This window comes from Aedes aegypti, chromosome 3, assembly GCF_002204515.2.
Source record: "Aedes aegypti strain LVP_AGWG chromosome 3, AaegL5.0 Primary Assembly, whole genome shotgun sequence".
In the NCBI taxonomy this organism is placed as follows: Eukaryota; Metazoa; Arthropoda; class Insecta; order Diptera; family Culicidae; genus Aedes; species Aedes aegypti.
The window spans coordinates 324,202,962-324,226,161 of record NC_035109.1 but is presented as its reverse complement, the minus strand read 5'-3'; the positions used below and the strand labels follow the sequence as shown (position 1 = coordinate 324,226,161).

The window sequence follows — 23,200 nt, the reverse complement described above, 5'->3', positions numbered from 1 at the left end:
AATTCCGAAGAAAAATCCCGAAAAGAAAATTGCGAACAAAATTCCAACGATTTTCCAAACGAAGTTCCAAAAGAAATCCCGAACGAAATTTAGGAGGAAATTTTTAGGTATGTTAATTTGAAAGGAACTTTCGACCAAAATTCCAGAAGGCAATACAGGACGATAAGGGGATTTAAGGAGAAATTCCAAAGGAATAAAATAAATAGAAAATTCCGAAGAAAATTCAAAAGGAAACTTCGAAGAAATACCAGAAGAAATTCCAAAGGAAATTCTGAAAGAGAATTCCAACCGAAATTTAAAAGTAAATACCAAATCAAATGTTTAAGGAAATTCCGAAGGAATTCCAGGAGGAATTTCGAAAGAAATTTCAAAACAAATTCCAAAACAAATTTCGAAAGAAATTTTAAAAAATTTCAAAGGGAATTGCAAAGCAAACTTTTTTTTCGAGGATAATTCCAAAATATTCCTCAAGGTGATTATAGAACATAGCTCAAAGAAAAAACCTTAAGGGAAATTTCAAAGAATATTCCGAACGAAATTTAAAAGCAATTTAGAAGGAAATTCCGATGAAAATTCTGAAGGAAATAAGCAAAATAACGTTCCGAAGGAAATTTCGGATTGGGATTGGGATTGGGATTGGGATTGGGATTGGGATTGGGATTGGGATTGGGATTGGGATTGGGATTGGGATTGGGATTGGGATTGGGATTGGGATTGGGATTGGGATTGGGATTGGGATTGGGATTGGGATTGGGATTGGGATTGGGATTGGGATTGGGATTGGGATTGCCCCCACGATTTTATTGAAGTTTAGGCCCCCCCAGTTTCCCTTGTAGAATTTCTTCAAATCGAGTGGGATGGATTTGTCATATAACGACCGAATTGCGAATCAAAAATTAATATTCTAAAATGCCATAAAATTCATCAACATATTTTAAGATTATATTGAAGACGTTACGTCTCAACTGAGATGAAGTCTGTTTATCATCTTTTCGAGTGCTTCCACTAATTGCGTTTTAAAATTATTCTGAATAATTCAAACTGTGCTTACCGTTCCTCAGCTGTATGAAAAACAGAATCAATATTCAAGAATACACAGTCAACTTGAGTCAAGAATCATAGAAGGATGGATTTTAAACTTCTAACAGAAGTTGAGAACCACTCTTTAGATCCTCCTTCTTCCAAACACCTCAAAATATACACACAATCTGTGACTCACCTTCCCGCTGAGAACGTTCCGGGCGCTTTCCATCTCGGCTGGCACGGTGACCCGATCGTCCGAGGACAGCGTGCGAATCGGAACCGAAACAGCAGACGGCACCGAGCAGCCGTACGCATTTTCCGCTCGAACTACGAAGAGGTAGGACGTGTCCGGACGCAACCCAGTAACGGTGGCAGTGTTGCCAGCTAGGTGCCGAAGTGCTATCTCCCATCCGCCGTCCGGTTGCGAAGGTGTCGTCGGAAGACTGTTGCTGCTAGTATCGTCCAGGCAGAACTGTTCGAGTGTGTAGGTGAGGGAGGAGGAACGGGACTTGTCCGGAGATGGTGCGTTTGTGCTTCGGATTGGCCACGCTAGGGTCACGTTGCTGTTGGTAATGTTGAGGGCTTTGGGCGAACCGGGAGCAGAGGGGAGAAGGTCGCCGTTGAAGACTCGTTGCTGGGAGGTGGGGAGGTTATCTTCGACCTGGAAGAACAGATGAAAAGTGGGATTCGGTTTTACCCTTTGTCTGTGTTCTGGGGTCAACTTCTTTATGTATCGGAATTTTATGAGAAATGTGACATTGGCTCTGTCAAGCTACATAGCGACTGAGCCAAGCAAAAAAAAACAATTTTAGTATGAAAACTTTCAGCTTATTTGTATAAGTATCTTTGAAAATAATTTGAAAATGTATATTTCTTATATATATATATATATATATATATATATATATATATATATTATGTTTGACCCTAAGACACAGACAACGTAATTAATTTTTGACGCAGACAGCGGGTTAAGCATTCGAAATTTCATTCATAGCATGTTTGCCGAAATTTATCTTTTCATTCATGGAGACATAAATATGAGCATTATTCCTACCAAAAAGGATTTCCACTTACCGTCAAGTATGCACTCCAGGCGGACGATGCTACCGTGCTTCCGACTCGAGCTACGCACCGATACCAGCCACTGTCCTGCACTTGCAGATCTGAAATCATAAATCATAGAGGTTTGAGGTGAGAAACGGACCGAACGGAGCAAATGTTTAGTTTATGTTTTTGGGAATCGGAATTCAACACCACACGCTCAAGCAGCAGCTCTTGGGAACGGTTTTGAGACGATGACGATTGGAGATGGAAATTTCGGCAGGAGTAGAATTTCGCAAGATGTCTCTTCGGATTATCTGGACTGAACCAAAAGTATAGAGTTAAGTTGTATTTGCAGGTTTCACTGCTTTTCGAATGCAGGAGGAAACGGGAACAGAATAATATTTAAACATTAGCATGTCCCTGATTTCTGAAACAACATTCGAGGCATGATTTTATGCAACGATTTCCTATGCTAAGATATTCTGATTGAACGAGTGTGTATTCATGAGTCATATTATGACTGTGTAAGGTTATCCAAGAACTACTTGGAGTACATCGGATTATTTTAATCTTCTTTCTGGTGAAGATGCATCGAAGCCATACCTCGAAATTTCAAGAGCACAAGTCTAGAGAATCTGACAACCATTCGCACTGAAAATTTGATCAATTGATCACCGCCTGTGATTAACGAATGAGTTAAATTTTCAGCACAAATGGTTGTCTGGTTCTCGAGATTTGGTTCGCTGTTTGGCTTCGATGCATCTTCACCTTCTGTTGTTACGTCTTAACTGGGACAGAGGCTGCTTCTCTGTTTAGTGTTCTCGAGAGCACTTCCACAGTTATTAACTGAGAGCTTTCTTTGCCGATTGATCTTTTTGCAAATTTAATCAACAATTCTAATTAAACATGGTCTATACTTTTCACTTAATTTATGATATCAATTTCATGTTATAACCTTGATAATGGCAGTCATCTATACGTATAGATTTAAATTCAGAAAATTCCATTCGTTTTTAATTCTAAAAAAATTCCATTAATTCAACAGAATATCGAACAAAGCTGTCCCATTTTAATTCTATTCTAAGCAGCTGGTCAATATCGAACGAACAATTGGAAATTCTCTTTGACTGACTCGTAGAGTATTCGATTCAAGATCCAGCTTAGAGAGTGCAATTTCCACACACTCAGACAGAACGACAAAACACGACACACAAAGCGAGGACAACAGGACACCCCCGGTTGCATATTGCATGTGTCCAACATGCACTGCCAGTTACTAATGGAAAATTGTCGTCGTTTTGCACTCAAATTCAAATTGAAACTTGCTTCACTCCAGTGACTCCAGGATGAAGACGACGACGACGACAACGACAACGATGATTGTGGTGGGTGGTCTTAGCATGATACTGTAAAATGGGGTGACTTGCATCACTTTTCAACTTGGATCATTTAAAACCATGATCAAAGGGTCGACTAAAAATAGAAATTCATTGCTGAACAGACATATTTATCATAACAAAAATTTTCTAGGAGTTGAAATTTCAAAACGGCCTACACAAACAAATCATGTTGTAATATAGTGGCAAATAACCATGATCAAGTCACCCCGTTTGACGGTCCAACAAAAGCAAAGCTCCTTATTCTTCAGATTCAGTACAACACCCCATACAAACTCGATATTTTACTTTTGCCATAGATCTGTCTGAGTTCCGGAGCTTTGCGCTTTGGGCTGACTGAGAGTGAAAAGAGCCCACTGGAAAAAGGATCCATTCCACTTCTCACACGGAAGGAGCTGCTTGCTTGAAATCCTTAAAATATTGTGCTGAAACCGGAGACAGTCCACACGGAAAACCAAGGGAGGCGTATAAATATGGAAGCTTTATTGGTAAAATATAATCGGAGAAAGCATGGTTCGCTCCAAGGGTTTTCCAGGGCCACATACATAGAGAAAATGAGTGGGAAAAGATAAAGGTATCGCCAGAAAGCCCGGAGATCTCGGTAGATTATGTGTGAAGCGTTTGTTCCATCATGGTGGCACCATAAAATGTAATTCATTGTTTCCGCAGATTCAGCACATCCGAAGATTCATTCGCTTGATGTGGCCTGGATTTGCAACCTTAGGCAGAAGTACAGGACGATGCACCACACGGAATCGGTATGAAAGGTTTATAGCTTTTTGAGGCTTGGTTAGGAATGTGAAATCTAAAGCTTTCGTGAATAAGACTGAGTTTAACCTTCGGGCTGTCGCGCTGTTGTACTTTGTACAACAGTTGTGATTTATATGCTATCATTTTGCAACAAAGATATCTATCGACACCAAACCAAAATGTATTCCTCAAGAATCCTCTTAAGAACAATACTCGATAGTTTTTATTTACAGTATGGCGCTTTATAATACGGTAAAATCAACAAATGTACATGCAAGTCGCATAATAATGAACGTACTATGTACGGATCTAGGAAACCACAGTTTGAAATCGTCATATCTTAAATTCCAGATAATATAGATACTTGGGGTCTTTACTAAAGCTGTTCTGGAGGTGAAGCGCTATCTGATGGTTCCTCATTTAATTCGGAATTTGACCGCTAGGTGGCACTAGTGGGCATGGAAATGTTACTTTTGTTTTGCAGATATATCAGGATCCTGACTATTTAGAAAGATGTTGTCTTCGGCAAAGTTGTTTAGTAAGTTAAGGACTATCATTTTTCGAGCTAGTTGATTCAAAATTTTGCCACTAGGCGGCGCTAGTGAGCATGAAACTTTTGTTTGCAGATATCTCAGGAGCCTGACCACTTAGAAAGATAGTGTCTTCGGCAAAGTGGTTCAGTAGCTCAAGGGCTCTCATTATTTGAGCCAAGAAGTAGGGTATTTTGCCACCAGGCGGCGCTAGTGAGCATGAAATTTTTGTTTTGCGAATACTGCAGGATCTCGACTTTTTATACAGGCACCTTCGGTAAAGTTGTTCAGAAGCTCAGGGACTATCATTATTTGGACGAATGTTTTATGCTCACTAGCGCCGCCTAGTGGCAAAATTTTGAATCAACTAGCTCATACAATGATAGTCCTTGAGTTACCGAACAGCTTTGCCGGAGACGTCATCTTTCTAAGTGGTCAGGATCATGAGATCTAAGAAACAAAAGTTTCATTCTCACTAGCACCGTCTAGAGGCAAAATCCCGAATTTCTTGGCTATAATAATAATAGCCCTTAAGCTACTGAACAATTTTGCCGAAGACGTCATTTTTCTAAGTGGTCAGACTCCTGGGATATTCGCAAAACCAAGGGTGTTGTACAAAGCGCGACTACTCGCGTTACAAAAATTCGCGCGACGACTGAAAGGTTAAAACAAAAATAAATTCGATGTTTTGACCCATTGCTTTATAGTTTCAGGAATATAATTTTCACTTGGCCTGAAAAGAGTGTTTGTTCTTTGATTTTGTCGCTTGCGTTATATACGGGTAGAAATCAGAATCGAAAAACAAGATTATTACTCATGGAATCATGATTTCAGGGTGTTTTCATCTTATGAAAATACACCATGATTTGGATTCATGATATCATGAGGCAACACACGCGTTATGTTATTCAATGATAACAAATTTTGTTATCATTCGGTTATCATTGATAACACAATATCAAATTGATAACAGCGATAATAAAAGTTGTTATCAATTTGATATCATCTAGTTATCCGACTTTGCTCGGAGAGTAGGCACGCTGCCTCTCGGTGGCAATAAATCAGTAGCGTGTAAAGCTATTCGTTCGTTTGATTCGTTGCAACTAGTATTCTGACTGTATTTCGAATCAATCACTGTATTGTACTGTATACTATTCACATAAACTTTGAACATTCACTGTATTTCTGGACGATTACAAACTGGACGCGTACGAACTAACTACATAAACTGTTGATCGGGTATTAACTGTAATGTTCTTAGACTTGACTTTTTATATGATCTTGATGTATAGAATAATTGTTCTGAAGTATTCTAAAGGCAATCATAGAGCGGTCAGTCACCTATCACTGATGATTGTGCATTGTAGTCGAATTTGGTGGTAAAACTACAAAAAAGTGTTGAGAGTACATGAGTGCATAACACTTAAGTGTGAATGCGTTACGGTTTCATAACAGTACAGCTAATTTAATCCGAACTTATCATTTCTGACTGAAATTGGGCGTGAACGCAACGTTTGTCGAGCCCACTAGTAAGTTTTTAAAAAAATCATAATTTCTCTTAACAATATTTTCTTCGAAGTGTTCTTATAGAGCTCCTTTCTCCCCTTTTTGTGAGATACAGTCAGTCAGATACAGTTTATTTATTTTTTGGTACCCGGTCATCTGGCCGAACGTCATTTGTCCGAATGCCATCTGGCCATAAGACGTTTAGCTGAATTATGAACAAGTAATTAATTTAGTTACCAATTATGCCGAAGTGTAGGATTCAGATTTGCGTCCCGAAAATATAAAATATATTTTTTCAACGTAGGACGGTTATAGCTTCTTAAATCTTCATCATGGATTATACCTTCTTGGTAACAAAGACTGTTCTTCAAAGTCATCTTGGTCTCATAATTAATGACATTGCATTTCCTGATACTTAGATATTTTTTTCTCTCTCATACATAAGCTTTTCTTACGAGTAAAAGTGAATGTTGGTCTTTATGAATTCTAACCTTTTCATAAAAGATTTTATCTTCTTCAAAACGTGGGTAATACTTTCAACTGATAATGTTACATAATAATATCAACATTTTTGGAAATATATTAGGCATTTTTAATTATTACCGAAGCATTTCCAAATTTAGCCTGAAAAAATAATTGCAAAATTGTCAAATGAATTCTTGGAGTTACTTTTCACATATCACGGACATTTTTTTAAGGGGGGGGGGAATTAGATATATGGTTTTTTTTAGGATTCCAGCAACCATTTCGAGAGTAGATTACCAAGAAATATTTTGTAAAGTTACAGTTACATTAGAGTACTGCTTTAATTTTACCAAGAAATCTATAAGAACACCTTTAGATTTTTTGTTTTAAACCTTTTGAAATATACAGGCATTACCTATCGGAAATTCTGAGAGAATCGACAATAAATTTCTGAAGGTATTCTTAATATCACTGAATACAAAAAATACATATCTTTGTTGGAACCGCTCACAAAACCACATAACATTACATTAAACATGCGATAATACCTGTAGAGTTTCATGACACGAGTAGAAATCAGAATCCAAAAACAAGATTATGACTCATGATATCATGATTCCAGTGTGTTTTCATCTTATGAAAATACAACATGATTTGGACTCATGATATCATGAGTCAGATTGCCGTAACGCAACACATGCGTCAGGTTTTTGTTGCTGATTGCCTGAATCATGATTCAAATGCCAAAAATTCTGAGTCGCGCCGTCGTTTATGATCGACAAAATAAAATAAATAAATAAATAAAAATCTAGCATACACTGAGATTCGAGACAAGAACTTTCCGATTGAAAGACACGTACTCTACCACTGAAGCACTTCTTCATCTTAAATAGACAGTGATCAATACGGAGTTCTGTTTGATCTTTCGACCTTGACACTTGCTTTTGCCAGGGCGAGTGACGAGGGCAGGATCAAACATGTCGCGCGTCGGTCTAGTTAGTGAAAAAGTGGCGTGATCGGTGAGTTCGGTTGGAGGAAGTTGAAAAGTGCCGCGATCGGTTCGTTCTTTTTGATCCTTGGACCTTGACGCTTGCTCCTGGGCAGTGCGTCAAGAAAGCCCGAGCAGTCGTCCGTTTTTTTTCCTTTTCGGGTCGCGCGCCTATTTTTTTTCTGAGTGCTTTTTTATTGCCGAGCAAACGAGTGAAGCTGAAAGTGGATTGTGGCTGCTCAGTCAAGAATAACGGATCAATTGATGAGCTCGTTTCATGCTACTATTTCTAATCTATAAAATATGTATGACTGCACATTTAATCGTTACAATGGTGGGATGTAAATATGATTTTTCAACAAACTATGGATGGTTCGTCACTGTGAGTGTCGACACAAACTCTGATTCATGATTTATTTATGTTTAACATTTTTTTTTTCAGAACACCTTTATACCTTTACCTTTATTTTTGTAATTAAAAAAACTTTGAATGGTTCGACACTACAAGTGTAGACTCGCTAAAGGTTCACTTTATTCAACAAACTTTGGATGGTTCGCCACTGTAAGTGTCGGCATAAGAATAAGAGTGTTCTATGATGTCCCAACCAATCGAGTTTTTTGTTTCTTTTCAAATGAGTAAGATATAATAACACATGCTTTCGTCCTGACAGCTGTAGGAATGTTACATTTAGGTATTTGTTCAACAAACTTTGAATGGTTCGTCACCTCAAGTGTCGGCATAATTTTCCTCTACATAGAAATTGTTCATATCAAATGAAAATATTATATTTACGTATAAGAATGTATATATCTCACAAATCATTGTTTATCATGGTCTAATCGCTTATCAAAGTGAATCCTGTGACTCAACGATCCTTCCCTTTAACAAACATTCTTCCCAGTAACCTTTGTGGAGATGCAGAGGCAAACACGGTCTCCAAATAGCAAAGGTTACACACTAACATTCCTTCCCCCAATCCCACCTGACTGCAAGGACGTGGCCGGCGCCGTTATTGACCTTGTTCAAATAGAGGCACTGAATTATGCACATTGAAGAAGATTATGGCCAATCCCAGCCGAACTTCTAGTTGATTCTTTGTGCATTTTCACTGACTTCGGTCAATCACGGAATAGCAACCATTGATATGTGTAGTCAGTCTAAGCTAAAAGCTCAAATAGACAGTGATCAATACGAATAAGTTGAAGCAAAGTGCACCGCTAGTGTTTTCACCCTTAATGTAACGCTTATGAAGAATCATGATTATGACTCCAGGAACCATGATTTGTAATCCTGATATTATATATGACCTAACCAATTTATGAGTTTAATGAATTGTAAATCATGATTTGGGGATCATTTTTTAATCCGTGGATATAACTCGTTGAGGAATTGCTGGAGTAAGAGCACAGTGGGCAATTTCTGAAATTATCTTTTGAAGGGAAAGCTTGATTGACTGAACACAATCTATTTATGGATCTTTGAAATATTTTAAAATATTTCTTGATGGATCTCTGATAAAATTGCCAGGGAATCCTTTGTAAGGGGTATTTTCTTTGAAAAAGTTGTTGGATTTTTTTGAAGAGTCGCCATTGAAAAAAACTAGCTTGAAATAAAAACTTTGAAAGAGCTCTGTGGAGAATCCCTGAATTGCTTAGCTTGAATTTTCGATCGAGAAGGGACATTTCTAGAAGAATTCCTTGAGGGAAAGCTGTAGAAATTCCATCTATTATCACTTAACTTGGTTCAAATGACGAAAAAAATTATTTTTTTATACTTTTTAAGACGGTTGCAACTCTACAACATGCTCTATCTAGTTGATCATTTTGATATACAAATAAGTTTAGATCTCTTTTGGGGGTATCCAGTGTGGACGAAAAGAAAATTAGTTTGCTGAAGAGCATAATTATAAACCCACTGTCATAAAATCTGTTATTTTTGTAAAATTACGTCAAAAGTGGCTGAAAACATGTATGATTCAAACTAAATAAAGATCATTGTGACGTAAAATTGCCACTAGATGTCCAATGGAAAGAAATCACTGCAAAAATTCGTTGAAAATCTTGAGAAACGTTCTTAGAATGGGTTTCTGAAGCAAAATGTGTCGGATCAAAAATTGTCGAAAATACGACCACAGAAAAGAAATTTTCTCGACTTCCCAGGGCATAAAGTATCTTTGTGCTTTCCACACGATGTAAACATGCATAAAAAATCAATTGACAATGGAAATTCGCAAAAAATAACTGTGGGAGTTCCCATGAGAACACGAAGCTTAGAAGACGGCTCTGTCCCAGATGAGACGAAATGCCAGAAACGTAATGAACAGAGAAACATTGCCACTTTTCCAAAAGGTCACCAAATTTACATCTAATGGATACGTTGCAGCCGTATTTAAATATGACTTCATCCACAAACTTACAGTTCTTGAGTACTGCGAAAGAAACAACAATCAATATCTACTCATTTTTATATAACCAAAAAGTAGCGAGCTAAAATCGACAGTTGATTCACTTGACGAGCACCTTAAAAAGGAACCTTTTCTTCTGTACTTTCTTAACTTTTTCCCTAATGAAATATATTCACACTCACATTGGGACCCTTCAACCCAAACTGTTGGTGGGAGGCTGTTTTCAGCGAATTTCTTCCTAGCACCTTTCACGTGAGTGCTCAGCTCACAGTGGTCCAAATAATAAAAAAAAAAAACATGGCAGAAATTAGCACGTTTGAGCAAAATATATCCGTGGGGAGAAGTGGTTATACGGCCCTACTTGGATAGAGCCTGGATCTCAGCTTAGTTTGCTCATGAGCACTTTCACAGTTATTTCTTTGCCAATTGACAATTTAAACATATGTATATCGTGTGGCAAGTACAGAGCCATTCTATGACCTAGGGAGTCGAGAACATTTCCACCACGAAAAGATCCTCGACCGGTGGAATTCGAGCCCACGACCCTCAGCAAGATCTTGCTGAATAGCTGCGCTAAGGCTATCTGGGCCTCTTAATTATTTGAGACAACGACACTTGAACATAGATTTACATCCGGGGATGCTGGATCTTGGTTAGATTGAGATGTCAATCATAAAAAATATATATGTTGAAAAGTATTTTTCGATTTAAATTCCAGTATTGTCGTTCCAGCACTAAACCATAAAGCGCCTTCCGCATTTTTACTAGCGTTGCTTCTTCTAAGACAATGCTAGTAAAAAGCGGAAGGTTATCTATCTGATATTGTAGATGAATGTTCGACTTTGCTTTAACACCTCAAAACTAAGTTTGGACTGCTGTGTAGAAAGGAGCTCATGAAAGTGTGTTGCTAGTGCTATTTCCATGGAAAAGGTGATATTTGAAGCACCCGAACGAACGTGGATGGCATAACAAAGGTCTCTCGTGGCTGCAACAAGGATTCTCCACCGGAAATTTATACGGACCAAATTTTACGACCCAAATGGATGGGGGTGTCATAAAAGAGATGCTTGCTCTGTTGATATGAAGATTGCCCCGAAGATCTACGATTGTGTGGTTGTGTGGGAGTTCGATACGAGTTGTTTGTGCTGAAAGAGATGTTTGAATAAGTACCCGGAATCAGGTGAAAAGCAAATTGGTTCGAATTTTCCTTGGAAACGGTGTATGTAAACTGAATTCGGATCAAAACAACTCCCACAGAGCACACGATTCGCCGTTCGTACCACTGAAATTTCAATACATTAGCGTCATTGCTATTTCGATAACGAATTTCCTCGAAATGAGCCTCATGCACCTTCAGGGATTGCTGACTTCATTAAAAACTTTTCCAATTTCACGCCCCAACGAACTCGGAGTGACCAAGTGTCTTTTTTCCTCAGTTGCCCAATCATTGTTGTTGCCATTATTCTGATCATTATTCAGCTCACTTGCAGGAGGCATTTTCTCCGGAAAGCATCCCACTCGGAATAAAGAATGTTTATCAAAATCGATCCCGGCAATCAGTTTGCTGTTATAATGAGGATGGTAGGTGGAGGCCATCGGACCCCGAGAAAGAGCGATAAAGTCACTTTTTATAGCCCATTCGTTCTCCACCCGGTCAAGAGGAGCTCGTGCAGTTGGTGAGGGTATGCGGTGTTTGGAATGATAACATCTATAATGCGGCCCACAGAAGCTTAGACGGTTTGACCAACATTGACTCCACCCCAGCAATTCTATGAGAAGTTTCTCCAGGAATTCCACCAGGAGTTCCTTTAGAGATTCCACCTAGAATTTCTCCAGAGATTCTATCAGGAGTTCTTCTAGGGCTTTCTTCAGGAGTTCCTCCAAGGATTCCATCAGGTGTTCCTTCCAGAATATCTTCAGGAATTCCTTCAAGGATTTCATCAGAAGTTCCTATAGGGAATCTATCAGGAGTACTTCTGATAGTCCTTCTGGGAATTTTATCAGGAGTCCCTCTAGGATTCCATCGGAAGTTTCTCTAGGGATTTTACCAAGAGTTCCTTCAGATATTCCACCTGGAATTCATCCAGAGATTCTATCAGAAGTACTTCTAGGGATTTCATCAGGAATTCTTCTAGGGATTTCATCAGGAGTTCCTCCAATAGTTCCATCAGGAGTTTCTTCCACAATATCTTTAGGAATGCTTCCCAGGATTCCATCAGGAGTTCATCTAGGGATTCCATCATGAGTTCCAAGAGGGATTCTACCAGGAGTATCTGTAGGGCTTCTATCAGAGTCCTCCTGGGGATTTAATCAGGAGTTCCTCCAAGGATTCTATCAAAAGTTTCTTCAGAGATTTCACCAGGAATTCCTCCAGAGATTCTATCAGGAGTTCCTCAAGGAATTTTATCAGGATTATTTCTAGAGACTTCATAAGGAGTTGCTTTATAGATTCTGTCAGGAGTTCTATCAGGAATCTTATTAGGAAATCCAGGAATCAGGGGCTCTTCTAGGGATTTATCAGGTGATCCTCCAATGATTCCATCACGAGTTCCTTCAAGAATATTTTTGGAATTCCTCCTAGGATTCCATCAGAAGTTCCTCAAGCGATTTTATCAGAAGTTCCTCCAGCGATTCCATCAGGAGTTCCTCCAGCGATTCTATCAGGAGTACCTTTGAGAGTTCTCCTGAGGATTTTATCAGAAGTTCCTCCAGGGATTCTATCAAAATTCGTTCATAGATTCCACCTGGATTTCCTCCAGTTCCTCCAGAGATTTTAGAAGCTTATTAGAAGGAATTCCTCTAGGGGTTCTATCAAGAGTTCCATCAGGAATCTTATCAGGAATTCCTCCAGGGAATGCATCATGAGCTGTTCAAGGGATTTCATCTGGAGTTCTTCTAGGGGTTGCATCAAGAGTTTATATAGAGATTCTATCAAGAGTACCTTTAGGGCTTCCATCTTCTGGGGATTTCATCAGGAATTCCTCCAGGGATTCCGTGAATAGTTCTTTCAGAGATTCCACCTAAAATTTATCCAGAGATTTTATCAGGAGTTCCTCCAGAGTTTAAATCAGGAGTTCCTCAAGAAATTCCATCAGGATTTGTTCTAGGGATATCATAAGGAGCTCCTCTAGGGATTCTATCATGACTTTCACCAGGAATATTTTCAGGAATTCCTCCAGGGATTTCATCAGGAGTCTTTCAATAGTTTTCATTAAGAGTTTCTACATGGATTCCATCAGAAGTTCTTCCAGTGATTCCTTTTGAAATGCTTCTACGATATCATTATAAAATCCTCCTGGGACTCCATCATGAACACCTTTTGGGATTTCATCAGAAATTCTATCAGGGATTCTATCAGCAATTTTTCAAGAATTCCTCTAGGATTATTCTGGGTTTCATTAGGCTTTTCACCATGGCTTCCTTCCGGAATTTATTAAGGGATTCTAGCAAAATTTTCTTCCATCCCTTGAGTAATTCCATCAGGAATTCCTGCGTAAAATTTTGCCAGGATTCCAAATAAAAATCCTCCAGGGATTCCACCAGAGTTTCCTCCATGGATTCCACGCCATATTGGATTTTTTTATCGAGCTTCATGAAAGAATTTCATATTTCGTTTCGTTTTGTCATTACCAGTGATGAAAATTCTGTGTATCGTTTCGTACCAACACGAAAGAAGCATTTATCGCACACCCTTAGCCGTAGGTACCCCCAGAAAAGCCGCTAGTCGTTATTCTAGTGAATTTTAGAAAACAATCAAAATAAAACAACTTCCCCCACTTGAAACGATAAGAGAACATCGAAGCACTACATCGCCAGTGGGGAATCGAAATTGAGTTTATGTTTTCGATTTTTTTTTCTTCTTCTCTCTGATAATGAACTTGGGTCTTGTGGATGAGATGAATCCGGCAGAGTCGCCTCCTATCGCAGTCCGGGGATTGGGTTTTGGACGACGGGATTGATGACCTTTCTCGGTCACCGTCAGTCGTCGAAGTCGGCGGCTCGTAAAAGGAAATCTATTATCGCCTGTACGCACCATTAAAAAGAAGTGTAGATTTATTGTTCGGTCCGGGACACATATTAAATCGAATAGGAAGTGTTTGGCTGCTGAAATGAGCTGTGTTTTATGGCTGGATTATCGATTGTTTGAAGTTTTTGGAGAGATAATCAAAGTAAGGGGGTAAGAGTTGTCATGGTTAGCTTCTCTAGGGATTGAAACACAAGAAAGGGGAGAGGACAGGGACCTCATTCCCAGCTTATGGTATTCTTTTTGTGATTTTTCAAATTAAAATGAAACATCTTATTCAGTCAGGTACTTTGTAGATTCGGTTTGATGACTTTAAACCGAACGAAGATAAGTTATTTCAATAGTAATGGATTGTTGATGTAATATTTTGGTTTCGCAACATTTCTCAAAAATAATTGAGTTTCATTCTACACATCAAGCATACAGCAAGATTTTTTTTTACTGAGAATATTTTCTCAAGATGAAATTTACGACATTTGTACTTGTTAGTGTATTTTTTCGTATTATTCAATTATTTGAACATGGCGGATTGGGCAATTTTTTTTCTACTTATTAAAGGTGACAAAAGGCAAAAAGACTTACATTCAAAAGCATTGTCACAATAGCATATATAATTTAAATGAGAAACAGTGGTGAAACAAGAATCTTTTTACTCTTTTTCAGTAAAAATGGAAATTGAATGCATAGATAAATATGGCCAAAGTTTCGAAGTTTGTCTGTAAAGCTATAAAGGTATACTTTGAGGGGAATATACTGCATAATCGTAATATTTTATGCATATCTTTATACACTGTTCGAAGGCTTACTTAGATCAAATTAAATAAAAATTCCTACTCTTGTTCAGGTAAATGTGGTGACTAAACTTAAAAGGAAATATTTGATTTTTTATCGAAACTTTACACATACCATACTTTTGTTGTTCCAAGTTGTCCCCGGCCAAATATTATTTCCAAGGATACTATAAGATGTAAGCTAAAGAATGGTGACAGTTTAGCTGCACAGGTTCGCACTTTTTTTCATTTACGGGTTAATGACTTTTTTCAATATTTTTATCAACTTTTCGTTAGTATCAGCTGAAGATTATTTCAAGGGATCATTGAATATCGCATATATCATCATTACTATGTAAGTTCTATTTTTATAATGGATTTCACAACGATAATCGCATAAGTGGTCTATATTCATCATTAGTAACTAAACTTATATTTTTAGCTATAACCCTATTCAAAAGTTGGTCTCGAAAACTTGTTTTTTGAAAACAAAACATCAAATTAGTATTACAAAAATTTTAAGCTTGTCATGAGATGGCAAACCTCCCATATTGCACAATATTACGATTGCAAAAATGGCAGCTTTGTCTAAGAAGTCTTTCAGTTGATTACTGTGAAAGTGCACTTCGTACACTGAGCTGAGAAGGACGTTCTGTCGCAGTGGAGATGTAATGCCAAGAAGAAAAAGAAGGCTGACAAAGTTGGGTCACCGCCTTGTAACACTTTGAAAAAAAACAATTGCTTACCCTATAAACCTCATCGCATCCCATATTTTTCTAGGTTGCCTAGGTTCTCAGCAATTAGCTCACGCACCTATCTCACAAACCGTTCACGTGTACCAACCTACAAATTAGATGCCATTTCCGGCTCCCATGGTTGAGTGATCCCATCGATTTCCTCATCGGTTGAACCTAGACCTTTTTCCAGGCAGTAAACACCTTTATCGGTACGGGCAGAACTCGATGGTGCGATTTTCGACTCCCATATTTTACGGATCGTTAATTCGAGGAAAAACTTCAGCCGCCCGTCGTCCAAGCCCAGTTAGGGCTCCGTCGGAACTGTTGAGACCGAATTCAAATTTTCGGAACCGGTTAGAGAGTCCCACTCGGAGGCGGTTCCCGACCCGGAATCAATAAATCGAACACCGTTTCGGATCCCATGGATGTGCACGCGAGTACGACTTCCATTATAGCAGTAATTATGGTTTTTTGGGTGATTTATTATGGTGCGTTTCTCCGTTTCGAATGTTTTTTGTTTTGAGTTTTGAATGGTTTTCGGAACGATTCGGTAGAATGGTCACACATAAAACAAGTTCAGTAGAGGGCTAATTGAAAGGTAGCCTATTTCTGACACCTAATTTTGTGGAAAATGAGATATTATTCAAATTTCTCTGTTTGATTAAAAAAAAACGATGTTTCCTTTTAAGTAGACTCAATTGCATATTTAAATTGTCAAGTTTGATATGTATTCAAACATTATTCAATCCAGTATTTTACACAACACAACATTTCTGAGAGTGACATCAGATTCAGTAATTTCAAATTTACTAGAGACACATAATTTGACGTTTAAGACACAAAACATGTAATTTTTGCTACGCTATGTTGGTGGTCGTTACTTGAATTCATTTAAAATTTCATTATAGCTTCGAAAGTTTTAGATGCTAAACATAAATCTCAGCAGCAAATATTCTCCGCCCATCTCAAAGCTCTTCCATGGAAGTCATTCTGTCATCATGGGCGATCATAGCTGTTATCGCCAGAATTACACTCGTTATCATTTTCGATTCGGCTTCCGTCTTCACACTCCGTCATCACCATAACACTTAGGCCATTCAGCAATCAAGGGAACAATCTCCCCTCTCAAGTGTCACCGTTGCTGCGTTGGTCCTGTCGCCACCTTCCGACAAAGAACAGTTTTACGATTCCAACAGTAGCCCTCCAGACCAGTAGTGGCGGATGGAGGCCATTATTTGTCAGCATTTGCTTGAAGTGCCAATGGTGTCCCCTCTTCTTGGGGAGCTTAAGAACAAGAAGGCTTCGTAGTGTCTCACCTTTATTACACCTCGACCTAAGCTGTGTATGTTCTACCGATCGCCCACATTATACGAGACGGACTATTTATGGTTATTGCGAAGGACCTATGCGACCCAACAGCGACTGCGTGAAGTGCAGGCGACAAAGACGAGGAGGACGACGCTGTTGACAAGTACCTATGTCTACCTGGTGTGGGGCCAGTTCAGGCAATTCAGCTGGGTGCTGTGGTGTGAAGTGATTGGTACTAATAGGTGGCCACTAGAGTGATGCAAATTTTGAAATTTTAGCTCCCCTATGCTTAAACGATTTTATTTATGAAAAATAGCATCCTCCCAAAGTTTGAAGTAATTCGGAAGAAATTTGACTGTGCACACGCCATTTGAAGTTTATATGGAGATTACTATGGAAAACGTCAATCTTTAGTGTTCAGCCCGCTATCTCTTCGTCATAAAATTTTATGGAAAAGTGAACAAATTCTTCTAATGTGAAATCCTCCCAGCTACAACTTTGCCGAAGACCACTTTTTGATTGAACGTCAGGATAAATTGTTATTCATCATTATAAAGTTGGTTTGCATGTAGCATGCTTCACCAACTGTTCGGCAGGCAACAGTGGTGCTCCTGGCGGGAAGAATAGATCAAAGTAATCCAGGCTACTATGTTCTACAGCAAAAAAGCAGTGTTGCTCTGAAAGTAATTGATTGATCATCTCAGCATGATTCAGACTTTGTTATCAATAATAACAAATTATCCTTAAGTCCCATCGAAATGTGGTCTTCGGCAAAGTTGTAGCTGGGAAGTTTTCACATGAGATAAGTGTGTTCACTTTTCCATAGATTATTATGACGAGCAGTTAAAGGACTGAACACAAAAGGTTTGCCTTTTCCATAGTAATTTCCATATAAACTTCAAATAGCGTGTGCACAACCAAATTTCATCCGAATCTCTCCAAATTATGGGAGGATCATTTTAATCATAATTGACATCGTTTAAGCGTAGGGGAGCAAAAACTTCAAAATTTGCATCAGTCTAGTGGCCACTTTTCGAAGTTAATGGGAATGTGCTCTAAAGGGATGACGGCAAGATGCGGTTGTAGTGGCCTTCAGCAGAATACTGATTCTGGTTATTGGCGATTAATTGGAGTCGGTTAAAGGGTTTAGCTTATGAGAAAGAAAGTTAGGCATTTTCCTCTATTTGTACAGGCCACCAATCCGAAATAATCCTGGTAGATTAGTGGATCAGGATCGAGTAAAAATGTCCCTGTATCTGTAAACATGACTACGAATATTATTTACCATCTTAACCCTTCCATTTCCAACCCTCCTAAACGAGTGTTGGAAAAAACACGTTTTGGGCTGTAATTTTTTTGTTTTTTGATATTTTTAAACCTAATTTTGACACAAGAAGCGGATATCCTTCTAGGGAGATCGAAGTGTGCGGTGACAGAAAATGGAAGCAAAAAAATTCTGTTTCGTCAGTTTTATGAATACCGTTTTGACTCATATTCCGAACACTTAAGGCCAACAGTGACTTCAAATCCATCTGATAGGCATAAATTAGCTGATATTAGAGAAAATTTGTATTTCTTGGAAAAGTCTAACTGTTAGCTGTTGGGTGTGTCGAAAAAAATATTTATTCTAATTTGTTTAGTATTATTTTTACGTAAAAGTATGTAACGACATTTTGACTCAAATGCCGAACACTGTGTTCATTCTGCCCCATATTCCGAACACCTTGATTCAAATTCCGAACAGCACGAATAAATAGTATTCAAATGAATAATTTCGCAATTAAATTTATCTGAGCTAGTTTTACTGGTCTCGAACAAGGGATTCATCACTACTCCCGAAGTATAAAATAGATTGGAATACGTTAAAATAGAATTGCAATTGACTGCCATTTCCTTGTAATTTGATGACATATTTCAGCGAAACATTTCAACTGAATCGTCATACAAAAACGGAGTGTTCGGAATATGAGTCTGTTCGAAATTTGAGACAAAACGGTATTTGAAGTTTCATTTTCTTTTCTAAAGTTTGTGTACGTATTCGAAAATCCTCGAGCCAGTTCGTGATTATTCAAGTTCATTTGTTTCGAGATGTGACGTATCAGCCATTCTATTAGGCGGCATCCATTTATTACGTAACGCTAAAATTGGAAATTTTCGACCCCCTCCCCCCCTCCGTAACGCTTTTTGTATGGAAATTTTAAAATTTTTGTATGAATCGTAACCCCTCATCCTCTTCGAGCGTTACGTAATTTGTGGATGCCGCCTTATGCAGCCCATCACTAAGAACTACCGTTACACGGATTGTCAGCGCGCTCGTCATTCCCCTTGAACGGTTCCGAGACGACGGAAAGCTTCAGCTGAGAATAGTTGGATCCGGTGAGTTCGTTTCAATGGATCATTGAAGGTAGTTTTTGCAAGTGCTCACCGCATCAAAACAAAGGCGCCACTGCAAATGGGATTTAACATTGTGACAACATTGCTGTTCTGTCAAACACACAAGACTACGGTGGCGCTATCTACACGGAGAAATATTTTTACTTAATTTTTGAGTTTACTTTACCCAAAATTAAGTATATCGATTATAGTTTCAACCCAAAATCTCTCGGTTTTCTCTTTCTCCCACACGAATGTTGTCAAAAATAGAGAGAGCTGCATCTACCCAATGGGGGTACTTTGGCCCAATAAGCCAAATTTGGGTAAATGCAACTTTTCTTATGTTTGGGTGGAAAGAACTCAATTTTGCGTTAAATCAACCCAAAATTGAGTAAATTTTTCTAATGGAATTAAAGCCAAACTACCTAATGGGGACCTTGGAAATTTATTGGGTTCAACTACGGAATTGCGTTGAAACAACCCAAAATTGAGTTGAATTCCGTCTCCGTGTATGCTTTCCATAGCGGCCGTTTTGGTTATTTTAACCCGTATAGGCCTGAGTGAATGCAAAAATTCTAAAACCCTCACCGCTCAGCGAATTCTTAACGGATTCAAATGATTTTTTGTCAGTTCACTGGCCCACATATCTAGTTTCTAGAAGTGGCCACAGGAAATATTCCTGTGGCCGGAGTTATTCCTGTTGGTTACTGGGTCAAATCGGGTAAAAAAGGGCTATTTTTTGGGACATGCCAAGTTATCTTTATTCATTAGCAATGACAATAATTTTAAGTTGCATAAATCATTAAGATCTGATATTCAACATTATAAATGAAGTGTTTTGCACCGTTTATAATATACCGGATGTGGCCATTCGGACGTAATGCCCGGAAGAACCGGCTATAGATTTGTTGGATACTAAACCATTTCAGTTCTCGAAAAGTAGAAATCAAACAGAATTTTGCCCTAAAATGCATTTCCACAAGCTTGGCACAGATGTTCAGATACAAATTGGACACTTTATCATAAATTCGAGGCGTCCCGGAACGCGTAAATGATCATTTGTAGGATTAATCAAATGCAAAACTCATGGTTATCCAGTTCAATCGTTTCTCAAAAGGTTTACACTGATGCAATTTTCTTAAAATTCCGTCATGTAGTGGCCACATTATAGCCAATTCCGGAAATTATGTGTGACTTGAAATTTGCCTACCTTGAGGGGCACAAACGCACAGCACCCTTGTCACCTGACCTGACCCAATGATCCACCGGAATAACTCCGACCACAAGAATACTCCCGCGTTCCACTGTCCACTTCTAGTAACTAGATATGTGTGCCAGTATACTGACAAAGAATCATTTGAATCCATTAAGAATTCGCTGAGCGGTGAGGGTCTTAGAATTTTTGCTTTCAATCAGGCCTATACGTTAATGATCCATTGGGTCTCACATGGTTCGTGAGTGCTCGAGGACTATTGATGATCGGATGTTTGTTTGTTCTGATGAACTCAGAAGCGGCAAGCTGCACAATCAGTAGTCAATTGCTTCTGAGCGTTTTTATGATTGCTGCAAAACGGGGAGCCAGGTTGTTAGTTTTATTTTCATTTCAGAGAGCGAGTAATGGCGCTATAGCCTAGGCTCTTGAGCCAGGACATACGGGGAAAATACCTATGTCCCATCCGAGGAAAAGGATTGGAAACAACAATGGAGTGCGCAATAACTTTCTTAGCAACGCCATTTCCAACAATTTTGCCTATCTCCCATTATGGAACCGTTGGTACGGTTGTCCCCGTTTCTTCTTCGCAGCACTTCAAAAAATTTCGTCTATCAAGTCATTCATTCGTGAATAATCTGATCGCCGTAATTTTTCGAATTTTCTTCAAACCACAAGTCTGCACAGTGGGCCTGGCTGGTTTAGTATTTGTTTCAAATCACTGATATGCTGCAAATATTAATGCTAACAAGAAAATACTGGAAGCAATTTCAGTATTTCCAGGATGCTTTTCAATATTGGCTGTGCGAGCACTTAGATTAGATTAGATTAGAAGAAGCGGATATGCTTCTAGTTTGAGGGCTCGAACAGATTGGATTGGCCTGGTTCCGGAGTTATTCCGGAATCAAAATGGGTGTTTCAAAATGGCTTTTGAAAAAGTGAATTTGCAATATTAAATCAGCTGACTTTTTACAATGATTAGCCCCATAACGATGAGGACGGATGTCTACAAGGCCATTATGGTCACTGCATGCCACGGATCACATTTTCCGGATGTTCCGGGGAACCGGTTCCGGAGCCATTTTTGGAAGCGAGTAAATAGTATCATGCAACACATCAAACTTCATGATTTTTCAAATAATTGCATTCTATGACTGAGCTGCACAGTTCAGAACCCATGTGGCCACTTTGGAATCGGTATCCGGGTTTCCGAGGAACCGGTTCCGGGGTCAGTTATTGAAAATCATTGAACATTGTCATACGACACAACAAATTTTGCGATTTTGAAAGCTATTACATTCTATTGGTGAGCTGTAACACATGGGATCTATTTGGCCACTTTGGAAACGATTTCCGGGAGACCGGTTCGGGGACAATCTTCAAAGGCGACTAAATAATATCATGCGACACATCAAGTTTCATGATTTTTCAAATGATTACAATCTATGGGTGAGCTGCACAGTTCAGAACCCATTTGGTTATTTTGGAACCGATATCTGGGTTTCCGAGGAACCGGTTCCGGGGTCAATCATTGAAAATCAATGAACATTGTCATGCGACATATTGTTATTATTAATATATTGGGATTCTGTAAAACTGGTTCCGGAGAAATATTTTTTTAGATGAGTCTTCGAAGGTAAGTAAATACTGCCATACATCAAACTTCAAGAATCTGCAAATTATTTCATTTCATGGCTGAACTGCAGAGTCATGACCTATTTGTTGCATTCTGGAGGAAGAACTGCACAGTCTTTGGCTTATTTGGCCGCTTTGAAACTGATACCTGCGCATCCGAGGAACCGATTTTGCGATCAATTTTTGAAAGTGACTATATGCTATCAAGCGAAACATTCAACAAAACTATTTACCAGCATCCTTTGCGTCATATGGGTGAGTTGCACAATTTAGAACTCATTTGGTCACTTAGGAATCATAATTTGATTTCCAAAGAACCACACAGAAAAAATATTTAATTTTCAATGTGATGTAAACTGAAGTCTACTGTAAAAATAAATCAAATTCGTGTGTTGTTTCAGTATCATGTAAATTTAAATGAATATACATTCAATTTTCAACTAGAAATGGTTGAATATTACATGATCGTGTAAATTTAAAGTGAATTCGATTGAAAAACAATTGATTGATCGTTGAAATTTAGGTTTATTTTGATGCTCCAAATATGTGCCTGAAAATAAACTTAAATTTACAACATATTTTTAGCTGTGCAGTCTCTGACCAGTTTTCGAAGCCGTGTAAATACTTTCATAAGACAGATCAAATCACTGCAACGATTTTGAAGCTGTCGAAGTACATATGACTATTCTGGGACTGATTTAAAACTGGGAGCTAGTTTTACATCCTTTGATTGCTCATAATTATTTAAAACTAATGGTCAAGGCAAACTTTGTCTTGCCATCAAGTAGGCTGTTGAAAAACGTCATGAAACGTCCCGTACAAAATACCAGTTCTGTTCACTATAATTTTTTCCGAGTTTCCCATTCAATTTAATGTGCTTTTATATACCCAAACACGTCGGAACACTTACGGAATATAACAATGGAAGAATTTGCAAACTCCGATAGCCCGTTTTCAAACTATTTTGTGACATACAAACACCATTCCATTTTTATTTATATAATAATATATTATACTAGTGGTACCGGCATA

General features: G+C 38.5%; 1 protein-coding gene across 1 annotated transcript in view; it reads right to left on the bottom strand.

Annotated features, from left to right (window-relative positions):
• LOC5565810 (roundabout homolog 2) overlaps positions 1–23,200 on the bottom strand; it is a 353,487-nt gene that overhangs the window by 4,646 nt on the left and 325,641 nt on the right. Inside the window, exons 7-8 of the mRNA XM_021855294.1 lie at positions 2,101–2,189; positions 1,220–1,684 (exon numbers count right to left, since the gene is read on the bottom strand). Coding sequence (XP_021710986.1) covers positions 1,220–1,684; positions 2,101–2,189 — 554 coding nt within the window. The remainder of the gene's footprint in view (positions 1–1,219; positions 1,685–2,100; positions 2,190–23,200) is intronic.